At 43.8% G+C, this 22,299-nt stretch overlaps 1 protein-coding gene across 1 annotated transcript; it reads left to right on the forward strand.

Annotated features, from left to right (window-relative positions):
- The first annotated feature begins 510 nt into the window (after positions 1-510).
- LOC308299182 (gap junction Cx32.2 protein-like) lies at positions 511-7,978 on the forward strand. The gene is made up of 2 exons (XM_080742900.1): positions 511-4,154; positions 4,693-7,978. Exons 1-2 carry the CDS (start codon positions 3,860-3,862, stop codon positions 5,328-5,330), a joined length of 933 nt encoding a protein of 310 aa, XP_080599026.1. The 5' UTR covers positions 511-3,859; the 3' UTR covers positions 5,331-7,978.
- The last annotated feature ends 14,321 nt before the right edge of the window (positions 7,979-22,299 follow it).

A 22,299-nucleotide genomic window follows, 5' to 3' on the forward strand; every position in this document is an offset into this window, starting at 1 on the left:
AAACACGATTTAGCGGAACATGAAGCAGCTTTAGCATGAAGCTGCAATGATAAAACCTGATGCCGTAGCAGTGGGCATGCCACAGCTCCGGCATGGAGCTGTAATGATAAACATGATGTTAGCATTAACTAGCAGTAGCATTAGCTGTAATTATTAGCAGTTATGCTAGCAGGCAGCAGCAGGTTGAGTGGAGCTAGCAATAGCTGAAACTCTAGGACACATGATAGTATCTGACTGAAGCAGCAGCAACAAGAGCCATTAGCACAATTATGTGATCATTGTAGCATAGCAGCACAACTGATAAAGAAAGAAGCCTGGAAATGAAACATGATGTTAGCAACAGACATGTAGCAGCTTTAGCATGAGCATAAGTTGAGCATACAGCAAAATGGCAGAAGCCTGGAAATGAAACATGATGTTAGCAACAGACATGTAGCAGCTTTAGCATGAGCATAAGTTGAGCATACAGCAAAATGGCAGAAGCCTGGAAATGAAACATGATGTTAGCAACAGACATGTAGCAGCTTTAGCATGAGCATAAGTTGAGCATACAGCAAAATGGCAGAAGCCTGGAAATGAAACATGATGTTAGCAACAAACATGTAGCAGCTTTAGCATGAGCATAAGTTGAGCATACAGCAAAATGGCAGAAGCCTGGAAATGAAACATGATGTTAGCAACAGACATGTAGCAGCTTTAGCATGAGCATAAGTTGAGCCAGCCTATGCAGTAAATATATATATATATATATATATTTTTTTTTTCTTTTTTTTTCTTTTTCACCGTGTGCAAAATTACAGAACAAGTGTTTAACGCTGTTCCGAACAACGTTCAGCATGTACTGGCTGTGCATAGATACAATAATCAACTCAGTTTATCCATTTCACATGGCCACTTCAGTGTTACCATGCTAGCGTTTGTAGCATAAGACAAGGCACCCCTGAGTGTTACTAGCATTAGCCGCTAACATAAGCATTTAGCAGTGAACAAGCTTTTCACATGGCCATTCCAGTGTTCCCATGATAGCGTTGTAGCATGAGCCCATGACAACCCCCGAGTTACTAACATTAGCCTCTAACATTAGCATTTAGCAGTGAACAAGCCTCTCCCCATGCTGGAATGTATCCTCTTACTCCATACAACTCAAAGGTTCCAAATGCGCTAACATTAGCATTTAGCAGTGAACAAGCCTCTCCCCATGCTGGAATGTATCCTCTTACTCTATACAACTCAAAGGTTCCAAATGCGCTAACATTAGCATTTAGCAGTGAACAAGCCTCTCACCATGCTGGAATATTCCTCTCACTCAAACCTCTCTCTCAAAGGTTCCTGAGTAAATAGGGAGAGCTTCCTAGGATCTCCTTTTAGTAGAACTGTACCATCATGCAACTGTACTTTTCCCATGCAACCTTCTAACAAGTCTTCAACTCTCCCCACACTACACACACAGTAGCTGCTTGACCTCATGTGGCTCAAAAAGGGAATTAACCCACTCTGCACACATAGGCTGATTCTAACAGAAGCATGTTGGAAGGATGTTGAAAGCAAGCCAAATAAGCAACTTTACTTCAGAACAAGCCCGAACAAAACAACCCACAACTAGAAGTTATGGGGAAACAAGACCGAGTTGCTTATAATGGGCAGACCTGGCAACACTGCTAGACTGAGAACAGTGTGAATGTGTATGGTAGCAGTACATAGACTACACTACCCATGATGCATTGCCCATTTAACAACCTCCCTTATCAACTTTCCACCATTCCACCACATAGGACATTAACTATGGTGTTTATAAAGCCAAATAATCACCTGTGCAAGAACCTTCATTTCCATACTTAAGCAAGTGTGAGAGTGAGCGTGTTTGATCCTCGCTTGAATGCCGCAATCTCACCTACTTTACTCCAAGTAGTGGCAGTTAGTTGAATATGGACTAATTCAACTGTAGCACATGACAATCTCTCTCATGGTAACAAGTTCTTACACCCATGAAAGGCATATGTTAACCATTAAACATTTAAACCCCCTCCATAAAACTTCTAACATCTTGAAATGCTGTACCACTGAATTATCTAAGCATCAATATTTGATTCAAGACTCTTACCGAATACTAGCTGAACCACTCAAGGACAGGTCCCCAACAAACACTCGGACTCAGGCTTCTGCATGGCCAAACAGGCCCAGACGCAGCCACCTCCCCTTATGCTCTGCCCTTAAAGGGGCAGTGCTACTCCTGTAAACACTTGACATGATTCCTGAATGAGCAAAGCATTAATCTTAATACACAAATATACTCAGTAGTTCCAACCTGCCTGCAGAGTAAAAGTAGCATTAGTATATGATTAGCAGCAATGTTGGGAAAAGAGGCATATATTAGAAGTGAGCAATAGCATCAGAATATCATCCATGCATGATATCAATAATAGCATAGGCTACACCTGTTTAAAGCAGGATGGGAATCCCTGCATGGAGCCATGCATCTGAAGGGAGTATGGCCACACCGGCCAACATGTTGGATTAGCTGCCGAACTAGCTGGTGTTTGCAGAGTGTAGCCCTGCGATTAAAGATTTAAGAAACCCAGTGAGGCATCTGCTGGAGACAAACAGCACTGGAAGCTGGGCAGGAACAACAGTTCACATACTGTTCTAGGCAGCACAAATCACAGCCAATGCCATCATGGTTCGGGGTGCACTGTAGAGCAAAGCATGCTGTTAGCTTATGTTGCTACAAACAATTTGAAGCTTCCACTACTACCACTGTTAGCATATGCTATACTGTTGAAATGTTTTCTCTTCTGAGAAGCAAGCATGCTAGTAATACATTTTAGATGAGACCTTGTTCAAGTTATGAGTAGTAGTAAACACGTAAATGAGAACTAATGAAGTAGTGCATCATGATAGCTGTAGTTAACATTAGGCATAATACTGTTAGCAGTAGCATAGTGATAGCAACAGATATAAAAGCAGGCTAGCATTGCTATTGAAGCAGCACGGCAGTAAGCAGTATCTAAAGCAGAACCATATGGTATCACCAAGCTTTCGAGCAGAACCAGAGAGTAGAGCAGCCGCAGCAGCAAGCAGCAAATGATTCCGAAGCTTCGGAACCAAGCATTGGTAGGGAAAGCAAGCTCTATTTAAAGGAGCCTTCCCTACTGATTGAGAGCTCTGATTGGAGTATGGCAGTCATGTGACATAATGACCAGCAGATATGTTAATGAGGTATGAGAACAGAGCTGACTGACAACTGACACTCAGACTGGCGGCGACTTGACTCCCATGCCCTGCATAAACTTACGCTATGCTTTATTAAAGACAAAGTGGGTAGCTAATTGCTTTGGCCAGTGTTCTGTTCAAAGTGCTACAGACAATTGTACTGAGTAGACTTGAGAGGTTGATTTCGTCTGCTGATAAACAATTTGGATTTAAAAGAAGACATGGCACTGATTTGTGTATTTTTGCTCTTAAGAGATCTTATTATTAAACATAAATAAAAAACGTTAAAGAAAAAACACGGCCAGCTCACGTAGGAGGATATTATGAGTCACTAGAAAAAATAATGGGTGTTTTTAATGAATCTATCATGGTTAAAATGGAGTCTGAAGTTACAATGGGTGTGGTAACATTTGGTAACATTTACATCAAATATCTAAATACTGAATGAAGCAAATTAAAAACTGTTCAGGGTGTTCCCAAAAGCCTGATTAGACGACAAAATGACCAAAAGTTTTTTTGAAAGTGAAATATCCCTTTAATTTAAGTCCCTGACCATCACTGCACTACAAGAAGTAATTTTCAACAAGCCATCGTACTTCAACCTTTTCATACTTTTGTTCTCCTTGTTCTTGTCTTTTCTTTTAGGATAATGTCAAACTGGGGCTACCTGTCCAGTTTACTGGACAAGGTGGGGTCTCACACCACCCCCATCGGGCAGATCTGGATGACTGTCCTCTTCCTGTTCCGCATCATGGTGCTCTGTGGTCCAGCTGAGAGCATCTGGAGTGACGACAAGTCAGGTTTCATATGTCACTCACACACCGAGGCCATTGAATCCTTGTGTCACGATCAACTCTTCCCCATCTCGTACATCTACTACTGGACGATGCAGCTCATCTTAGTGTCGACGCCCACTCTGTTGTACCTGGGTCATGTGATTAAGAGTTAAGATCTGTTTATTTGACAGGGACCGTGCTCATTAATGGACATGTCAGTTTTCACTTCAATGTAAATGAGCCAGAGTTAGCCCGCCGTGGGCTAATTTTCATCTGTAGTCCCTGGACCCCCATTGGTGGTGATCAACCCCCCCAATCCAACCCTTGATGCTGAGTGCCAAGCAGGGAGGCATTGGGTCCCATTTTTATAGTCTTTGGTATGACCCGGCCGGGGAATTGAACCCCCGACCTCCCAGTCTCAGGGCGGACACTCTAACCACAAGGCCACTGAGCTGGTCAGTCAGACAGACAGACAGACAGACAGACAGACAGACAGACAGACAGACAGTCAGTCAGACAGACAGACAGACAGACAGGATCCCCATTGGTGGTGGTGATCAACCCCCCCAATCCAACCCTTGATGCTGAGTGCCAAGCAGGGAGGCATTGGGTCCCATTTTTATAGTCTTTGGTATGACCCGGCCGGGGAATTGAACCCCCGACCTCCCAGTCTCAGGGCGGACACTCTAACCACAAGGCCACTGAGCTGGTTGCGTGATGCATGTGATGCGTGTCACCCACAGGGAGAACAGACTGCGTGAGCAGATCGCCAACCCGCAGCTGGCCAACCCGATCGAACGGCCCAGGTACACTGATGAGAATGGCCGTGTGAAGATCAAAGGCAATCTACTGTGCTCATACCTGATTCACCTTCTCGTCAAGATAATCATCGAAGTGGCCTCAGTCTGGGGACAGGTCTTATGGTTGTATGGTTTTACCATGGAGGTCGAGCTAACATGTATAAACCCCCCCGAAGGCAACGGAAGAGACTATACTTGCTTCACATCCTGTCCCATTCAGAAGACCTACGTCATCCGATACATGTTGTTTATCGCTTGCTTCTCTGTGCTCCTGAACCTTCTTGAGATGGTGTACATTCTGTGCAAGCAGAAGTGCTGCTTCAGATCCTGCAAGCAACGCAACCGCAGCAGAGTGGTGGTGGAAGACCCAGACAGCGTGCAGATTCACTGCCTCCCCATGGAAGATCCGGACAGCGTGCAGATTCAGGGCCTCTCCAGCTACAACTCTCACATGTTGGAGAACCTACTGGATGGAGACCAGGGTGGAGCAACGACAACAGCTCTGGTTCATCATCAAGGAAGGCGCTCCTACCTATTTCCCTAGTCAAGGTCAGAGTAAACACAGTGGACAGAGTTTCTCTTCATCTCCTGCTGTCCTTCTAGCTCCTCTAAATGTTCGACCACCAGCCTCCATCCAGCCTTGGTATCTGCCAATCAAGGACATGCAGATTGTCAGGCCACAAAGCTTGCCTGACCTCCCATCCACAATGTGGATGGAGAGGCATCAGATCAGCTGATCTCCCCCCCCAAAAAAGAGAAATCTGAAAATACCCATATATGGGCATACAGTAAAAGGGAACTTGTGGTCTCCGAGTAGACCTGTGCTCAGAGAACATAAAACATTTTTAAAAATGTTCATAAAAACTAAAATAAAAAAATAAAAACAAACTGAGAAGAAAATTACAGCTGTGCTAGAGTTAATTTCATTAAGTGTCCGGAGAAGCTTGGCCAATGTGAACCTGGGCGTAGAAACAGACACCAATATAAATGTTGTGTAATAGTCCTTGTCCCTTTTATGCCCATATATGGAGATATTTGTATCTGTCGGTCCTTGTCCGTTTTATGCCCATATATGGAGATATTTGTATATGTCAGTCCGTGTCCCTTATATGCCCATATATGGAGATATGAAGAACCTCCCTCTTGACCCTGACTGCACCAATAACTACCGGCCCATCCCAATTATCCCATTTCGGACAAAAATCCCGGAACGAGTCCAAATCATTGCATACCTGGAAACAGATGACCTCTGAACAGTTTCAATCCGTACCAACACAGCACAGAGACTGACAGTGACAAATGACCTCCTGTTATCCTCTGGCAGCGACTAACTCAACATCCTCTTCCTCCTTGACATCAGTGCTGCTTTGATATCATCCACCATCCTCTACCGTATCATCTCACATCACCCATCAGCCACGGCGTCCCCCAAGGCTCAGTGCCTGGCCCCCCTCCTCTTTATCCTGTATACTGTATATGCTCGGACACTTGGACACGCCACAGACACGGCCTCCGTTTCCACTGTTATGACTGGGAAATGGTGCATTTAGATAGATAGATAGATAGATAGATAGATAGATAGATAGATAGATAGATAGATAGATAGATAGATACCTTTATTATCCCAAGGGGGAAATTAAGTCACCCAGAAGGTACAGCTCTTAAGGTTACAGGATAGTAAGAAAAAAAGAAAGAAAAGGACTGTTGTGTACAGCCGAGCGACAAAAACAAACAAGAAAGAAGAATCAACAATACTGTATACAGGAGAATCAACCATACAGAGCAATTAAGTTAAAATAATATATATATATATATATATACATAAAGTGAGAGACATGAAGACATGAAGACTCCTGTTACTGAACAAACACTATCGGGGCTAATTTTGAACGGTCACGAGTAAAAATATATATTTCAAAAGATAAAAAAAGAAAAAAAGTAAAATGTTATACTTTTTTTTTTAGATCTGCTATTTTTGCTAGTTTGGGTCCCGAGCAAATGTCTAATTTCTCTTTTGAATCCCGAGATAAAAAGTTTGAACAAACACTCTATAGCAATGATTTCTATCACAATATAGAGCTATTTAACACTGGTAATGAACAAACACTCTATAGCATGGGTCTTCAATGTTTTTCAGGCCAAGGACCCCCTAGCTGAGAGAGAGATAAAGAAGGGACCCCCCACTACATACCCTATTGTACAGAATTGTGTTGATTAAACCCTTTCATAGATTTCATAGGTAGCTTCATAGACTTGTTTGACAGAACTGTCATCATTGTTGTGTTGGATCAATGTAAATGTGTATTTTTTTGTGACATTTAACCACCTAAACCCTCAATACTTACTAAACTTTACATACCACCGTGTTCTTAGTCTGCTAATTTTCGCCTACATCAAACATCTTTGACAAAAATAGCCGATCTACAAGCTCACAATACCTCGTGCTGCGAGGCGTTGTGAGCTTGCAGATCGGCTATTTTAGGCTAAACAGAATACCGGTAGCTATCCTATCACACGAAGATTTGGCACGCCAAACCCCTGTAATAACTCTGAGGACCCCCTAGGGGTCCCAGACCCCCTGTTGAATACCCCTGCTCTATTCCATAGCAATGATTACTCTCATAAATTGACATACACTTTTTATAGCCTAATGTTTACACTGTGAACAATATGCTCAAGACAATGCAATGGTGAGCTAAAATAATAGAACTCTAGTGATTCATTCGGCCAATTTGCAGGTTCTCAGTTATTTCCAGTGTGTTGTTATGTAAACCAAACTGGGGAATCCTGTTACTGAACAATCACTCTGTAGCACTGTTTCCCAAACAGTGGGTTGGGACCCAAATGTGGGTCGCGCTCCAATTTTTATGGGTCACGACTCGAGTGCTCAAAAACTCGAGTTTCAGTGAAATATTAAGAATGTTATACTTGTTCAAACAAACAAACACGTTTAAGAAATTCCATTAATAATTAAGAAGTAGTGAAACTAGCCGATCTACAAGCTCTCAATGCGGTGCAATGCAACATGTTGTGAGCTTATCTGCTATTAAAAATCAAACCTCGGTTCGAAGTGGAGCGGTGAATTTGAGCAGCTGTACCCTATGTGAGTGAGTGAGTGAGTGTAAACTGTGCCTGTGAGTGAGTGGTGAGTGTGCCTGGCCTGCACAAAACAGCGCCCCTCCTTTAACTAGTGTTTTGTGTGTGGCCACTCAAGGTATTGCCAGGCTACGGACACGGCCAGCCAGCCACCCAGCCAGCCACCCACCCACCCACCCAGCCAGCCACAGACATACCCACGGACATACCTGTTCATTGGGAGCGCTTTCACCGCTCCAAAAAGTTTGGGAACCACTTCTTTATAGCAATACAGAGCGACAGACATATGTACTTATACTGTATGTTTATAAATGTATTACAAACAGGGGTCGTTGCTATGTTGGCTTGTGGTGGCCAATTTTGTCAAAATTCTATCTTTGCCACAAGCATACAAAATGAGTGGACAATATTATTACCAGAAACACATAAAGAACTATAGCCCTGAATGACCATAACATGTCTGAGAGTCATTGTAACACTCTGGAACCAAATGGACCGTAAGGGTCCATTTGGTTCCATTGGGAGTTAAGGGGGTCCTTACAAATAAAACATTTGAGAACCACTAGCACTTAGTTTGACTCCTAATGTGTCATAGTGTCATAGTAAATATGTGTCATAAACATTATGAAGAAAACCCGAGACACTGGGTCTTATGCTGAAAATAAGAACAATATAATGGTGTATAAAAAAGACAATCAAACATTTGCCACGCCAACATTTGTCCATGTATGGACATATTGATTACCCCTGATTGTAACCCTTATTATGATGATGTTTGATAGAAAGATTAATTTCTGCACTGTTTAACATTTCTGTCCTGTTTAAGAATGAATTAATAAACACAAAACTAACTAAAAAGGTTTACTGGAGCAACTTTTGTCATGTAACTAAGTACTTGATTAGACCCTATGAGTGTAAAATGGAACCAAATGGGAGAGACAGCCGCTGATCGGACCGTCCGCGCCTTGGGCCGCCCCGGACACGGACGGTCCGAGCAGCGGCTCTTGCTGCCAAATGGACCAGTTTGGGTAATTTCTTTATGTAAGGTACAGTATTGTATAATGGAAAGGGACAACATGCATTTATGAATGAACAACTCTAAGGCCTGTTTCAAACAGTGAAAATACAAGACAAGTTGTGAGATTCACTTTGTTAGACAAAATGTGAATTAATAGCATTTCCTTTTTTTTTATATGAGAAAATATCTGTACCATTTATCACTTATCAAACTAACCCCTAACTCCCATATGGACCGTCACATTGTCATGCTTGCACGTCTGTTGTGGTTTGAACTTAAAAGTCTTTGGGTTTGAAATAAAAGAGTACTATGTCCAGATGTAGGAGCAGTTAGCACTGCTCAACAATTTATCTTAAAGTGTCTTCTCCAAAATAAATGGCAGGAATGGCAAGCCTAATATTATTAATACATTTTGGCTCTGTATCTGTCAGTCCTTGTCCCCTTTATGCCCATATATGGAGATCCCTTATGTCATCAATATATGCCCATATAGGGGCATGCTGATATGTCCATATATAGCACTGCATCTGTCAGTCCTTGTCCCTTTTATGCTCATATATGGAGATCCATGTTGTCATCAATATATAACCATATAGAGGCATGTTGATATTGATATGCCCATATATGGAGATACGTGCATCTATCAGCCCTTGTCCCTTTCATGCCCATATATGGAGATACCTGCATCTGTCATATTTCTCCATATATGGGCATGCTAATAAGCCCATATTTGGAAACCTTTGCATCTGTGATTGCAATGCAGAGAGTAGTGGAATAACTTGGTGACACTTTGCAGCAGAGTTGACTATCTTCCTTGCCATCATGAACTAAACGTAACATGATGGCATGATGGCTGATGATGTAGGCGGTGCCAGTGAATGAGATGTTCTCAACCTCCCTCCTCACTTTAATTCTGTTCTTTTTGGCAGTGAAACCTGCATTGTGGAGCAGATATGCTTATGAAACTATGAAGACAGGAACAGATTATTAGTGGTCAAGCCACGAAGTGGCAAAGGCCACTCATTGATATTGTACTTTCTCATTATTATTATTCCGCCACTTTTTCTCTAGTGGCTTGACCGTGCAGTCGTTTTTTTACGAAACTCGGCAGTATGGTAGAGGACTATGCCAAACGGCTAAAACACGAAGCTCGCAACAATTGACCAAAAAGTGCAAAATTTTAACAGTATAGCTCATGCTCTGTTTGACGTACAGCCATGAAACCTGTACACACATATGCGTCTCCTCATGCCGAACAACATTTACACTCTGACCTCTGACCTTTAGTTCTCCCACGATTTTGAATTGTTTGAAAAACAGTAAAAATCGATCTCCTCCTGGGATTTTCACGTCACGTGCACACAACCTTTTTGTGTGCACCAAGCTCTTTGGACTGGAAATTAGCCTGAAGAAGACAGAAGTTCTTCACCAACCTGCACCCCAGCAGGAATATCACCCTCCCTGCATCACCATCGATGGGACAGAGCTGAAATCCGTCCATCAGTTCACATATTTGGGCTGTACCATCTCGTCTGACGCCAATTTAGGCAAGGACATCGACAACAGACTGGCAAAAGCAAACAGTGCCTTCGGCAGGCTGTATAAAAGGGTTTGGAAAAACAAACACCTGAAGAGTGGCACAAAGATCAGTGTGTACCGAGCTGTGGTATTGACCACCCTCCTGTATGGCTCTGAGTCATGGGTACTATACCAACACCACCTGCGACTACTTGAGCGTTTCCACCAGCGCTGCCTCCGCACCATTCTCAACATCCACTGGAGTGACTTCACTACAAATACCGAAGTTTTCATGCAGGCAGAAACCATCAGCATAGAGGCCCTACTGTTGAGGTCACAGCTGCGTTGGGTAGGGCATGTTGCCAGGATGGAGGATCATCGCCTGCCGAAGATTGTACTTTACGGTGAACTTTCCTCTGGCCACCGAAACATTGGGGGCCCAAAGAAGAGGTATAAGGACTGCCTAAAGAAATCTCTCAGTGCATGTCACATTGATCAGCTCCAGTGGTCTACCCTCGCCTCCAATCGTGTGACTTGGCGTCACACCATCGCTGGGGCTGTGTCTACCTTTGAGAGTAACCGACGGGCCGGTTTAGAAGAAAAGAGAAGAAAAAGAAAGACAGTGAAGACAGCGAATGCAGCACCACCAACATCTGTGCATTCGTTTCCCTGCAGTGGTTGTGGCCGAGTTTGCCTGTCAAGAATAGGCCTCAACAGTCACCAACGTGCCTGCAGCAGACGTGGACATCCGCCTCCTTAGATCTTCGTTCGCGAAGCAACGCCATGATGATTAGTGGTCAAGCCACGAAGTGGCAAAGGCCACTCATTGATATTGTACTTTCTCATTATTATTATTCCGCCACTTTTTCTCTAGTGGCTTGACCGTGCAGTCGTTTTTTACGAAACTCGGCAGTATGGTAGAGGACTATGCCAAACGGCTAAAACACGAAGCTCGCAACAATTGACCAAAAAGTGCAAAATTTTAACAGTATAGCTCATGCTCTGTTTGACGTACAGCCATGAAACCTGTACACACATATGCGTCTCCTCATGCCGAACAACATTTACACTCTGACCTCTGACCTTTAGTTCTCCCACGATTTTGAATTGTTTGAAAAACAGTAAAAATCGATCTCCTCCTGGGATTTTCACGTCACGTGCACACAACCTTTTTGTGTGCACCAAGCTCTTTGGACTGGAAATTAGCCTGAAGAAGACAGAAGTTCTTCACCAACCTGCACCCCAGCAGGAATATCACCCTCCCTGCATCACCATCGATGGGACAGAGCTGAAATCCGTCCATCAGTTCACATATTTGGGCTGTACCATCTCGTCTGACGCCAATTTAGGCAAGGACATCGACAACAGACTGGCAAAAGCAAACAGTGCCTTCGGCAGGCTGTATAAAAGGGTTTGGAAAAACAAACACCTGAAGAGTGGCACAAAGATCAGTGTGTACCGAGCTGTGGTATTGACCACCCTCCTGTATGGCTCTGAGTCATGGGTACTATACCAACACCACCTGCGACTACTTGAGCGTTTCCACCAGCGCTGCCTCCGCACCATTCTCAACATCCACTGGAGTGACTTCACTACAAATACCGAAGTTTTCATGCAGGCAGAAACCATCAGCATAGAGGCCCTACTGTTGAGGTCACAGCTGCGTTGGGTAGGGCATGTTGCCAGGATGGAGGATCATCGCCTGCCGAAGATTGTACTTTACGGTGAACTTTCCTCTGGCCACCGAAACATTGGGGGCCCAAAGAAGAGGTATAAGGACTGCCTAAAGAAATCTCTCAGTGCATGTCACATTGATCAGCTCCAGTGGTCTACCCTCGCCTCCAATCGTGTGACTTGGCGTCACACCATCGCTGGGGCTGTGTCTACCTTTGAGAGTAACCGACGGGCCGGTTTAGAAGAAAAGAGAAGAAAAAGAAAGACAGTGAAGACAGCGAATGCAGCACCACCAACATCTGTGCATTCGTTTCCCTGCAGTGGTTGTGGCCGAGTTTGCCTGTCAAGAATAGGCCTCAACAGTCACCAACGTGCCTGCAGCAGACGTGGACATCCGCCTCCTTAGATCTTCGTTCGCGAAGCAACGCCATGATGATTAGTGGTCAAGCCACGAAGTGGCAAAGGCCACTCATTGATATTGTACTTTCTCATTATTATTATTCCGCCACTTTTTCTCTAGTGGCTTGACCGTGCAGTCGTTTTTTACGAAACTCGGCAGTATGGTAGAGGACTATGCCAAACGGCTAAAACACGAAGCTCGCAACAATTGACCAAAAAGTGCAAAATTTTAACAGTATAGCTCATGCTCTGTTTGACGTACAGCCATGAAACCTGTACACACATATGCGTCTCCTCATGCCGAACAACATTTACACTCTGACCTCTGACCTTTAGTTCTCCCACGATTTTGAATTGTTTGAAAAACAGTAAAAATCGATCTCCTCCTGGGATTTTCACGTCACGTGCACACAACCTTTTTGTGTGCACCAAGCTCTTTGGACTGGAAATTAGCCTGAAGAAGACAGAAGTTCTTCACCAACCTGCACCCCAGCAGGAATATCACCCTCCCTGCATCACCATCGATGACTTCACTACAAATACCGAAGTTTTCATGCAGGCAGAAACCATCAGCATAGAGGCCCTACTGTTGAGGTCACAGCTGCGTTGGGTAGGGCATGTTGCCAGGATGGAGGATCATCGCCTGCCGAAGATTGTACTTTACGGTGAACTTTCCTCTGGCCACCGAAACATTGGGGGCCCAAAGAAGAGGTATAAGGACTGCCTAAAGAAATCTCTCAGTGCATGTCACATTGATCAGCTCCAGTGGTCTACCCTCGCCTCCAATCGTGTGACTTGGCGTCACACCATCGCTGGGGCTGTGTCTACCTTTGAGAGTAACCGACGGGCCGGTTTAGAAGAAAAGAGAAGAAAAAGAAAGACAGTGAAGACAGCGAATGCAGCACCACCAACATCTGTGCATTCGTTTCCCTGCAGTGGTTGTGGCCGAGTTTGCCTGTCAAGAATAGGCCTCAACAGTCACCAACGTGCCTGCAGCAGACGTGGACATCCGCCTCCTTAGATCTTCGTTCGCGAAGCAACGCCATGATGATTAGTGGTCAAGCCACGAAGTGGCAAAGGCCACTCATTGATATTGTACTTTCTCATTATTATTATTCCGCCACTTTTTCTCTAGTGGCTTGACCGTGCAGTCGTTTTTTACGAAACTCGGCAGTATGGTAGAGGACTATGCCAAACGGCTAAAACACGAAGCTCGCAACAATTGACCAAAAAGTGCAAAATTTTAACAGTATAGCTCATGCTCTGTTTGACGTACAGCCATGAAACCTGTACACACATATGCGTCTCCTCATGCCGAACAACATTTACACTCTGACCTCTGACCTTTAGTTCTCCCACGATTTTGAATTGTTTGAAAAACAGTAAAAATCGATCTCCTCCTGGGATTTTCACGTCACGTGCACACAACCTTTTTGTGTGCACCAAGCTCTTTGGACTGGAAATTAGCCTGAAGAAGACAGAAGTTCTTCACCAACCTGCACCCCAGCAGGAATATCACCCTCCCTGCATCACCATCGATGGGACAGAGCTGAAATCCGTCCATCAGTTCACATATTTGGGCTGTACCATCTCGTCTGACGCCAATTTAGGCAAGGACATCGACAACAGACTGGCAAAAGCAAACAGTGCCTTCGGCAGGCTGTATAAAAGGGTTTGGAAAAACAAACACCTGAAGAGTGGCACAAAGATCAGTGTGTACCGAGCTGTGGTATTGACCACCCTCCTGTATGGCTCTGAGTCATGGGTACTATACCAACACCACCTGCGACTACTTGAGCGTTTCCACCAGCGCTGCCTCCGCACCATTCTCAACATCCACTGGAGTGACTTCACTACAAATACCGAAGTTTTCATGCAGGCAGAAACCATCAGCATAGAGGCCCTACTGTTGAGGTCACAGCTGCGTTGGGTAGGGCATGTTGCCAGGATGGAGGATCATCGCCTGCCGAAGATTGTACTTTACGGTGAACTTTCCCCTGGCCACCGAAACATTGGGGGCCCAAAGAAGAGGTATAAGGACTGCCTAAAGAAATCTCTCAGTGCATGTCACATTGATCAGCTCCAGTGGTCTACCCTCGCCTCCAATCGTGTGACTTGGCGTCACACCATCGCTGGGGCTGTGTCTACCTTTGAGAGTAACCGACGGGCCGGTTTAGAAGAAAAGAGAAGAAAAAGAAAGACAGTGAAGACAGCTAATGCAGCACCACCAACATCTGTGCATTCGTTTCCCTGCAGTGGTTGTGGCCGAGTTTGCCTGTCAAGAATAGGCCTCAACAGTCACCAACGTGCCTGCAGCAGACGTGGACATCCGCCTCCTTAGATCTTCGTTCGCGAAGCAACGCCATGATGATTAGTGGTCAAGCCACGAAGTGGCAAAGGCCACTCATTGATATTGTACTTTCTCATTATTATTATTCCGCCACTTTTTCTCTAGTGGCTTGACCGTGCAGTCGTTTTTTACGAAACTCGGCAGTATGGTAGAGGACTATGCCAAACGGCTAAAACACGAAGCTCGCAACAATTGACCAAAAAGTGCAAAATTTTAACAGTATAGCTCAGGGGTGTCAAACTGCCATTTCGCGGGCATTTTGCGGCCCGCGAAGAGGTCCAATGCGGCCCGCGACGGACCCCCGGCGGCCATCTTTGAAAAACAAAAAAAAAAAAATTTTTTTTTTTTTTTTTTTTTTTCAAATTTTTTTTTTGGACCTCCAAAAATGTAGTAGGCATGATCACAATCGCGAAATTGCATGTTTAACCCCCATACCACATCACATTTGAAGAAAACATAATGGCTTCTATCTCATGAATGCCTGAACGGATTTCCAAGCGGATTTTTTTGTTTGAAAGCTGTGAACAGCGTGCACACACATGGTGCATGATCTAGGCATGGGCATGCATGATCTGTGCACTATGAATTACATGGAAGTCTATGGAGACTGAGGCATCCTGGTACTTGGCAGCCATTTTGAAAAAGCAGCGAATGCGTTAATAGTAGAAAAGAATATGTATAACTTCAAATTGAGTTGTTCTTCTTTCAATGTTTTAATTGGGCTCCTTAAAAATGCATTGTTTGTTTTCAGTGTCTATAATTAAAGTAGCTACAGTAGTGAGTCAGTTACTGAAATACAATGCTGTGTAAAGGCCTATTCACACTGAGCACTATATACGTATAACTTTACAAATCTTGTGTGTGTGTGTGTGTGTGTGTGTGTGTGTGTGTGTGTGTGTGTGTGTGTGTGTGTGTGTGTGTGTGTGTGTGTGTGTGTGTGTAAACACCTTTGACACAATCTAATTGTCTCAATAGAAGAGCAGGAAAACTAAACACAATCATCTCAATTGTTATATTGTATCATACACTACCATTCAGATTAGTAATAAAATGTGATTTTATTGGCCAAGCAAAGTAGGCCTGCATAATACAAGTGTAACTATACAAGCTGAAACTCTGGAGTCTCAGGTGATCATAGCTGAAACCTCAGGACAATAGCCACACATTAGCAACAATAACTACAGATAGCCACCATTAGCTAACAGAAACTGCTTATGTAAATGCTGGAATGTTGGAATGTTAAAAAGGTAATCTCTTTCACTTCAAATTGCATAAATTAGCTATTGTTCAGAAGTACTGTAGTTATAGAACTGACTGCCAACAGACTGAAAAACAATACTGGTATAACAGCCATTGGAAAATTGTTTGAAAATGTTCACTGTGTGTGTGTGTGTGTGTGTGTGTGTGTGTGTGTGTGTGTGTGTGTGTGTGTGTGTGTGTGTGTGTGTGTGTGTGTGTGTACATATGTATATGCATATGTTTATATATATACACACATATGTTTATTTTATATATATATATATATATATATATATGCACACTTAATGGCACTTAGCTGGATGTGTGTGCGCGTGCGCTGGCTGCGGCCCAGCTCAAGTCACCTTTTGACCAATGTGGCCCTCAACCCAAAATGAGTTTGACACCCCTGGTATAGCTCATGCTCTGTTTGACGTACAGCCATGAAACCTGTACACACATATGCGTCTCCTCATGCCGAACAACATTTACACTCTGACCTCTGACCTTTAGTTCTTCCAATTTTGAATTGTTTGAAAAACAGTAAAAATCTATCTCCTCCTGGGATTTTCACGTCACGTGCACACAACCTTTTTTTTTACATGAACTTTGGACCAATATACGGTCAAACTGTCCGGTCGTATTTTTTTTAATAATTCAATGAATATTGCAGTTTTATGCAAATTATTCTTCTGCCTCTAAATCATACATGCAAAGTCACACGTTCATGGCATTTGGCAAAGATGTAGAGGGTTAGTCCAAATATCACTGAAACCAATCTTATTCCAATTGGCCAAAGGGGGGCGCTATACGAAGCGTTTGAAAATTCAAACTTTAAACGGGCATAAGTCATGACTCGTTTCGTTTGAAGACATGCAACTTGCTTGTGCCTTGACACAAGCAGAAGACATCCGTGTCTTTGTTAACTCTGCCCTTAGATTTTCCACCATTTTTTGAGTAGTTTGTAAAACGCTTAAATCCGTTTTTATCCTGGGATTTTTGCGTCACGTGCACAGAACTTTTTATAACATGAACTTTGGACGAATATCTAAAGATCTGTCAGATCTGATTTTTTTAAAATTGAAACAACTATCACTGAAACCAATCTTACCCCAATTGGACAAAGGGGAGCGCTATATAATTTTGAGCAGGATTTTTCCATGAAAATTCCAGAAACTATTATAGAGCCAAAAAACCTACTTGACCTGCCGGAGACCTGTTCTCGGTGCTCGGTGCTCACTGCTTCTAGTTTTTCTTTATCGCTGCTTGCAGCTATATTTATTATTATTATTATTACCCTTATTGTTATTATTACTATTTTTAGAAGATCGGCCGCGGGCGAGCGTCTAGTCTGCAACCTGGCCAACTCGGGAATGAATGCCCCGCCCTTTAATGCAAACCCCATTATACCTGTTGTCATAGGACCCGTTTTGACCATCTGTTTGCTTGTGTCCATTTATGCCCATATATGGAGATCTCTGTATCTGCCTGACGGGCGGTCGAGCGTCTAGTCTGCGACCGGGCCAACTCGGGAATGATGTAAATAGGGAATGAATGCCCCGCTCTTTAATGCAAACCCATCTATAGCTGTTGTCATAGGACCTGTTTTTTACCTCTTCTGTTTGCCTGTGTCCATTTATGCCCATATATGGAGATATCTGTCTGTCTGTGTCCATTTTATGCCAATATATGGAGATCTCTGTATTTGCCTGACGGGCGGCCGAGCGTCTAGTTAAAGCTATACTGTGTAAGTTGCTAAACTAGTGGTCAGTAGCGGTATTGCTTTTTTCTGCCGTTTTTCGCCCGGAGTCGTCGCGGACCACCGCCGCGGACCACCGGAGCGGCGCCGCAAACCACCGCGACCGATACGAATCCGTGGAGGTGTAGAACGCATGGTAGAACGTAATTTTCTGGCCAGGATTTGGGGATTAAGAGGTTAAGAATCCTTCAGACCCTTCACCATGGTAAACACTGTAGCTGAGGGAAGCTACTTCCTGAAACTACGGCAGATACGCCTGTGATTGGCCGGTAGTGTACCATGTGTTTATGATCCGCGATATGATTGGCCAACGTATACACAACGTATACAGATGATGCAGATGACGTAATTTTGCCGCGAAATTCTCCCCCCCTCACGGCTCATAGAAAACATATAAAGAGAAGGCTTTAGTTCTCCCACGATTTTGAATTGTTTGAAAAACAGTAAAAATCTATCTCCTCCTGGGATTTTCACGTCACGTGCACACAACCTTTTTTTTTACATGAACTTAGTTTGGACCAATATACGGTCAAACTGTCCGGTCGTATTTTTTTTAATAATTCAATGAATATTGCAGTTTTATGCAAATTATTCTTCTGCCTCTAAATCATACATGCAAAGTCACACGTTCATGGCATTTGGCAAAGATGTAGAGGGTTAGTCCAAATATCACTGAAACCAATCTTATTCCAATTGGCCAAAGGGGGGCGCTATACGAAGCGTTTGAAAATTCAAACTTTAAACGGGCATAAGTCATGACTCGTTTCGTTTGAAGACATGCAACTTGCTTACACGCGTGCCTTGACTCAAGCAGAAGACATCCGTGTCTTTGTTAACTCTGCCCTTAGATTTTCCACGCTTAAATCCGTTTTTATCCTGGGATTTTTGCGTCACGTGCACAGAACTTTTTATAACATGAACTTTGGACGAATATCTAAAGATCTGTCAGATCTGATTTTTTTTAAATTGAAACAACTATCACTGAAACCAATCTTACCCCAATTGGACAAAGGGGAGCGCTATATAATTTTGAGCAGGATTTTTCCATGAAAATTCCAGAAACACTCGCTTACATTTACTCAGATTACTTTTACTCCGAGCCTCCAAAATATGGAAAAATCATTAAAATATTGTGGTACTCTGCTATTAAATCATTGTTTAATAAAAGGCACTCAGTGTGTCAAGTTCATTACATGAAGTAGAGAGACAGCCGCTGATACGAACGACCTACGGCCTGGTCGCGACCTAGGCCACGACCTGGAGGTCGTAGGTCCCGGTTCTGGAGGTCGTAGTTCGCGGTACATACTTGTTAGGTCGCGGCCGGTCTAGTTTCGCGACCCCCGGCCGTGGTTGCGCCACCTCGGTCGTCCCCGGGCCGTTGTTGCGCGATCGGGCCGTTGTTCAGCGACCTGGGAAGTCCGCGGTCGTATTTAAAAGGTCTTTTTGCAGAATATTCTAGAGCAGCAGCGCTATTCAACCTTTTGAAGCTTGTGATTGGCTGAACCGGAGGTAGGAAGCGCTCCATTGTAGTCACTTGGACCGCGCGAGGTGCACCAAAACCTATCCTTAACCCTAACCCTAACCCCAACTCTAACTCTAACCCTAACCTTAACCCTAACCCCAACTCTAACCCTAACCCTAACCCTAACCCTAACCTGCCGACACTGAGTAGCTAACCTGCCGACGCTGTTGAAAACGAGCGCTCCTTCCCTTAGCAAGCGTAGAGTTTCTAAACTCGCGTCCCTTCCCTTAGCAAGCGTAGAGTTTCGATCGCGGCGCTCCTTCCCTTAGCAAGCGTAGAGTTTCTAAACTCGCGTCCCTTCCCTTAGCAAGCGTAGAGTTTCGATCGCGGACTTCCCAGGTCGCTGAATTACGACCGAGATCGCGCAAAACCTCCAGAACCGGGACCTACGACCTCCAAGTCGTGGCCTAAGTCGCGACCAGGCCGTAGGTCGTTTGTATCAGCGGCTCTTGCTCGTTTTTTTTAAACATGACTGGTCAATTATGTATGGCAGCCATAGTGTACTGGTTAGTGCCTATGTCAGATATGCGGAAGGTTGTGAGTTCAAACCCCATCTTGGGTTGAGGCGATGTTAACACCCTGGATGCCCACGGCATGTGCATATGACAAACTCTTTAATGTTGACACATCTGATAAGGTTTTATTTTAAACTGTATGGGGCTGAAGAGAAGTCTGGTTTCCCTATAGAGGCAAGTGTTATGAAATTCACAAAAGTGTATTTATCTTGTAATCTAACTCCAGATCACGTTCATGTTTAAAACGAGCCCTTCTCTACCGGCCGTATTTTTTCTGTTCTGATTTCAGAAATACTCAGATTACATTTACTCAGATTACTTTTACCCCAAGCCTCCAAAATATGAAAAAATGGTGATTAAATCATTGTTTAATAGAAAGCACTCAGCCTACATAGAACTTTTGTTTTATTTATTTTTTACGGACATGACTGACACAGAACCAGTGGCTCTCTAGTATAGTGGTTAGAGCTATGCCTTTCATACAGATGGTTGGTGGATCAAATCCCACCTGGGGTTGATATATGCAAAAAACAATGACATTTCGTAGACTTGTACAATTTGGGTCTGCCATTGGGTCTACCGATTAGTGTAAAACGTTGTATGTACACTTCCCAGAGGCCGAGGAAAAACCTGTGCCCTGCATTTTTCACATCTGCCACCAGAAGGCCGACTTACAGTATGTAAAACACATTCTTCGATATTACTCTTTCAGACTTTATCCAAAAATCACACAAATCAGTACACTGTACACAGTATCTCTACAGTGATGTAATCATGACAGATTTGTCCGATATGTCATATTCTATCTAATTGGCTAACATTGGATTCCAAAGTTTGCAGGATTGCTCCTTTTTGAACAAAATGCCTCAAATCATGAACGCAGCCTGCTATATGTGTGAAATTTTGTACGCACATTCCCACTAGGCTAAGGAACAGATGCCACCCTTCACACATTGGCCTGTTATAGCGCCACCAGCAGGTCAACTTTTGCTAAACTCACTTTTCGAACAAAATGCCTCAATTCCCACATGCAGCGTCCGATTGCCGTGAAAGGCCCAAGAAAGCATGGCACCCTTTTCACTTTGGCCCTAAAGCGTGGCACCCTTTTCACTTTGGCCTATTATAGAGCCAAAAAACCTACTTGACCTGCCGGAGACCTGTTCTCGGTGCTCGGTGCTCACTGCTTCTAGTTTTTCTTTATCGCTGCTTGCAGCTATATTTATTATTATTATTATTACCCTTATTGTTATTATTACTATTTTTAGAAGATCGGCCGCGGGCGAGCGTCTAGTCTGCAACCTGGCCAACTCGGGAATGAATGCCCCGCCCTTTAATGCAAACCCCATTATACCTGTTGTCATAGGACCCGTTTTGACCATCTGTTTGCTTGTGTCCATTTATGCCCATATATGGAGATCTCTGTATCTGCCTGACGGGCGGTCGAGCGTCTAGTCTGCGACCGGGCCAACTCGGGAATGATGTAAATAGGGAATGAATGCCCCGCCCTTTAATGCAAACCCATCTATAGCTGTTGTCATAGGACCCGTTTTTTACCTCTTCTGTTTGCCTGTGTCCATTTATGCCCATATATGGAGATATCTGTCTGTCTGTGTCCATTTTATGCCAATATATGGAGATCTCTGTATTTGCCTGACGGGCGGCCGAGCGTCTAGTTAAAGCTATACTGTGTAAGTTGCTAAACTAGTGGTCAGTAGCGGTATTGCTTTTTTCTGCCGTTTTTCGCCCGGAGTCGTCGCGGACCACCGCCGCGGACCACCGGAGCGGCGCCGCAAACCACCGCGACCAATACGAATCCGTGGAGGTGTAGAACGCATGGTAGAACGTAATTTTCTGGCCAGGATTTGGGGATTAAGAGGTTAAGAATCCTTCAGACCCTTCACCATAGGAGAAACAACAACAGCTTTGGTTCATCAAGGAAGGCGCTCTTACCTATTCCCCTAGTCAACGTCAGAGTATAAACACAGTGGACGGTGTTTCTCTTCATCTCTTGCTGTCTCTCAACATTCTACCACCAGCCTCCATCCAGCCTTGGTCTCTGCCAATCAAGGACATGCAGATTGTCAGGCCACAAAGCTTGCCTGACCTGACCTCCCATCCACAAAGTGGATGGAAAGTCATCAGATCAGCTGATCCCCCCTAAAAAAAATAGAAATATATGAGCATACAGTAAAAGGTAACTTGTGGTCTCCGAGTAGACCTGTGCTCAGAAAGCATAAAACATTTTTAAAAATGATCATGAAAACGAAAATAAAAATAAAAATAAAAATAATAATCTAAGATTACAAAATTAAAAAATTATAATATTGCAAAAATCACACCCAGAGGTGCTATTTATGAGTTAATTCCATTAAGTATCCGGAGAAGCTTGGCCAATGTGAACCAAACAGACACCAATTGACCAATCA

Source organism: Nannobrachium achirus (genome assembly GCF_963921795.1).
Source record: "Nannobrachium achirus genome assembly, chromosome: 1".
Classification (NCBI taxonomy): Eukaryota; Metazoa; Chordata; class Actinopteri; order Myctophiformes; family Myctophidae; genus Nannobrachium; species Nannobrachium achirus.

Coding starts and splice junctions, on each gene's coding strand:
- LOC308299182 (XM_080742900.1), top strand. CDS start 3,860: ATGTCAAACTGGGGCTACCTGTCCAGTTTACTGGACAAGGTGGGGTCT. Junction 4,155..4,692: donor CCTGGGTCATGTGATTAAGA/GTTAAGATCTGT, acceptor AAGGCCACTGAG/CTGGTTGCGTGATGCATGTG.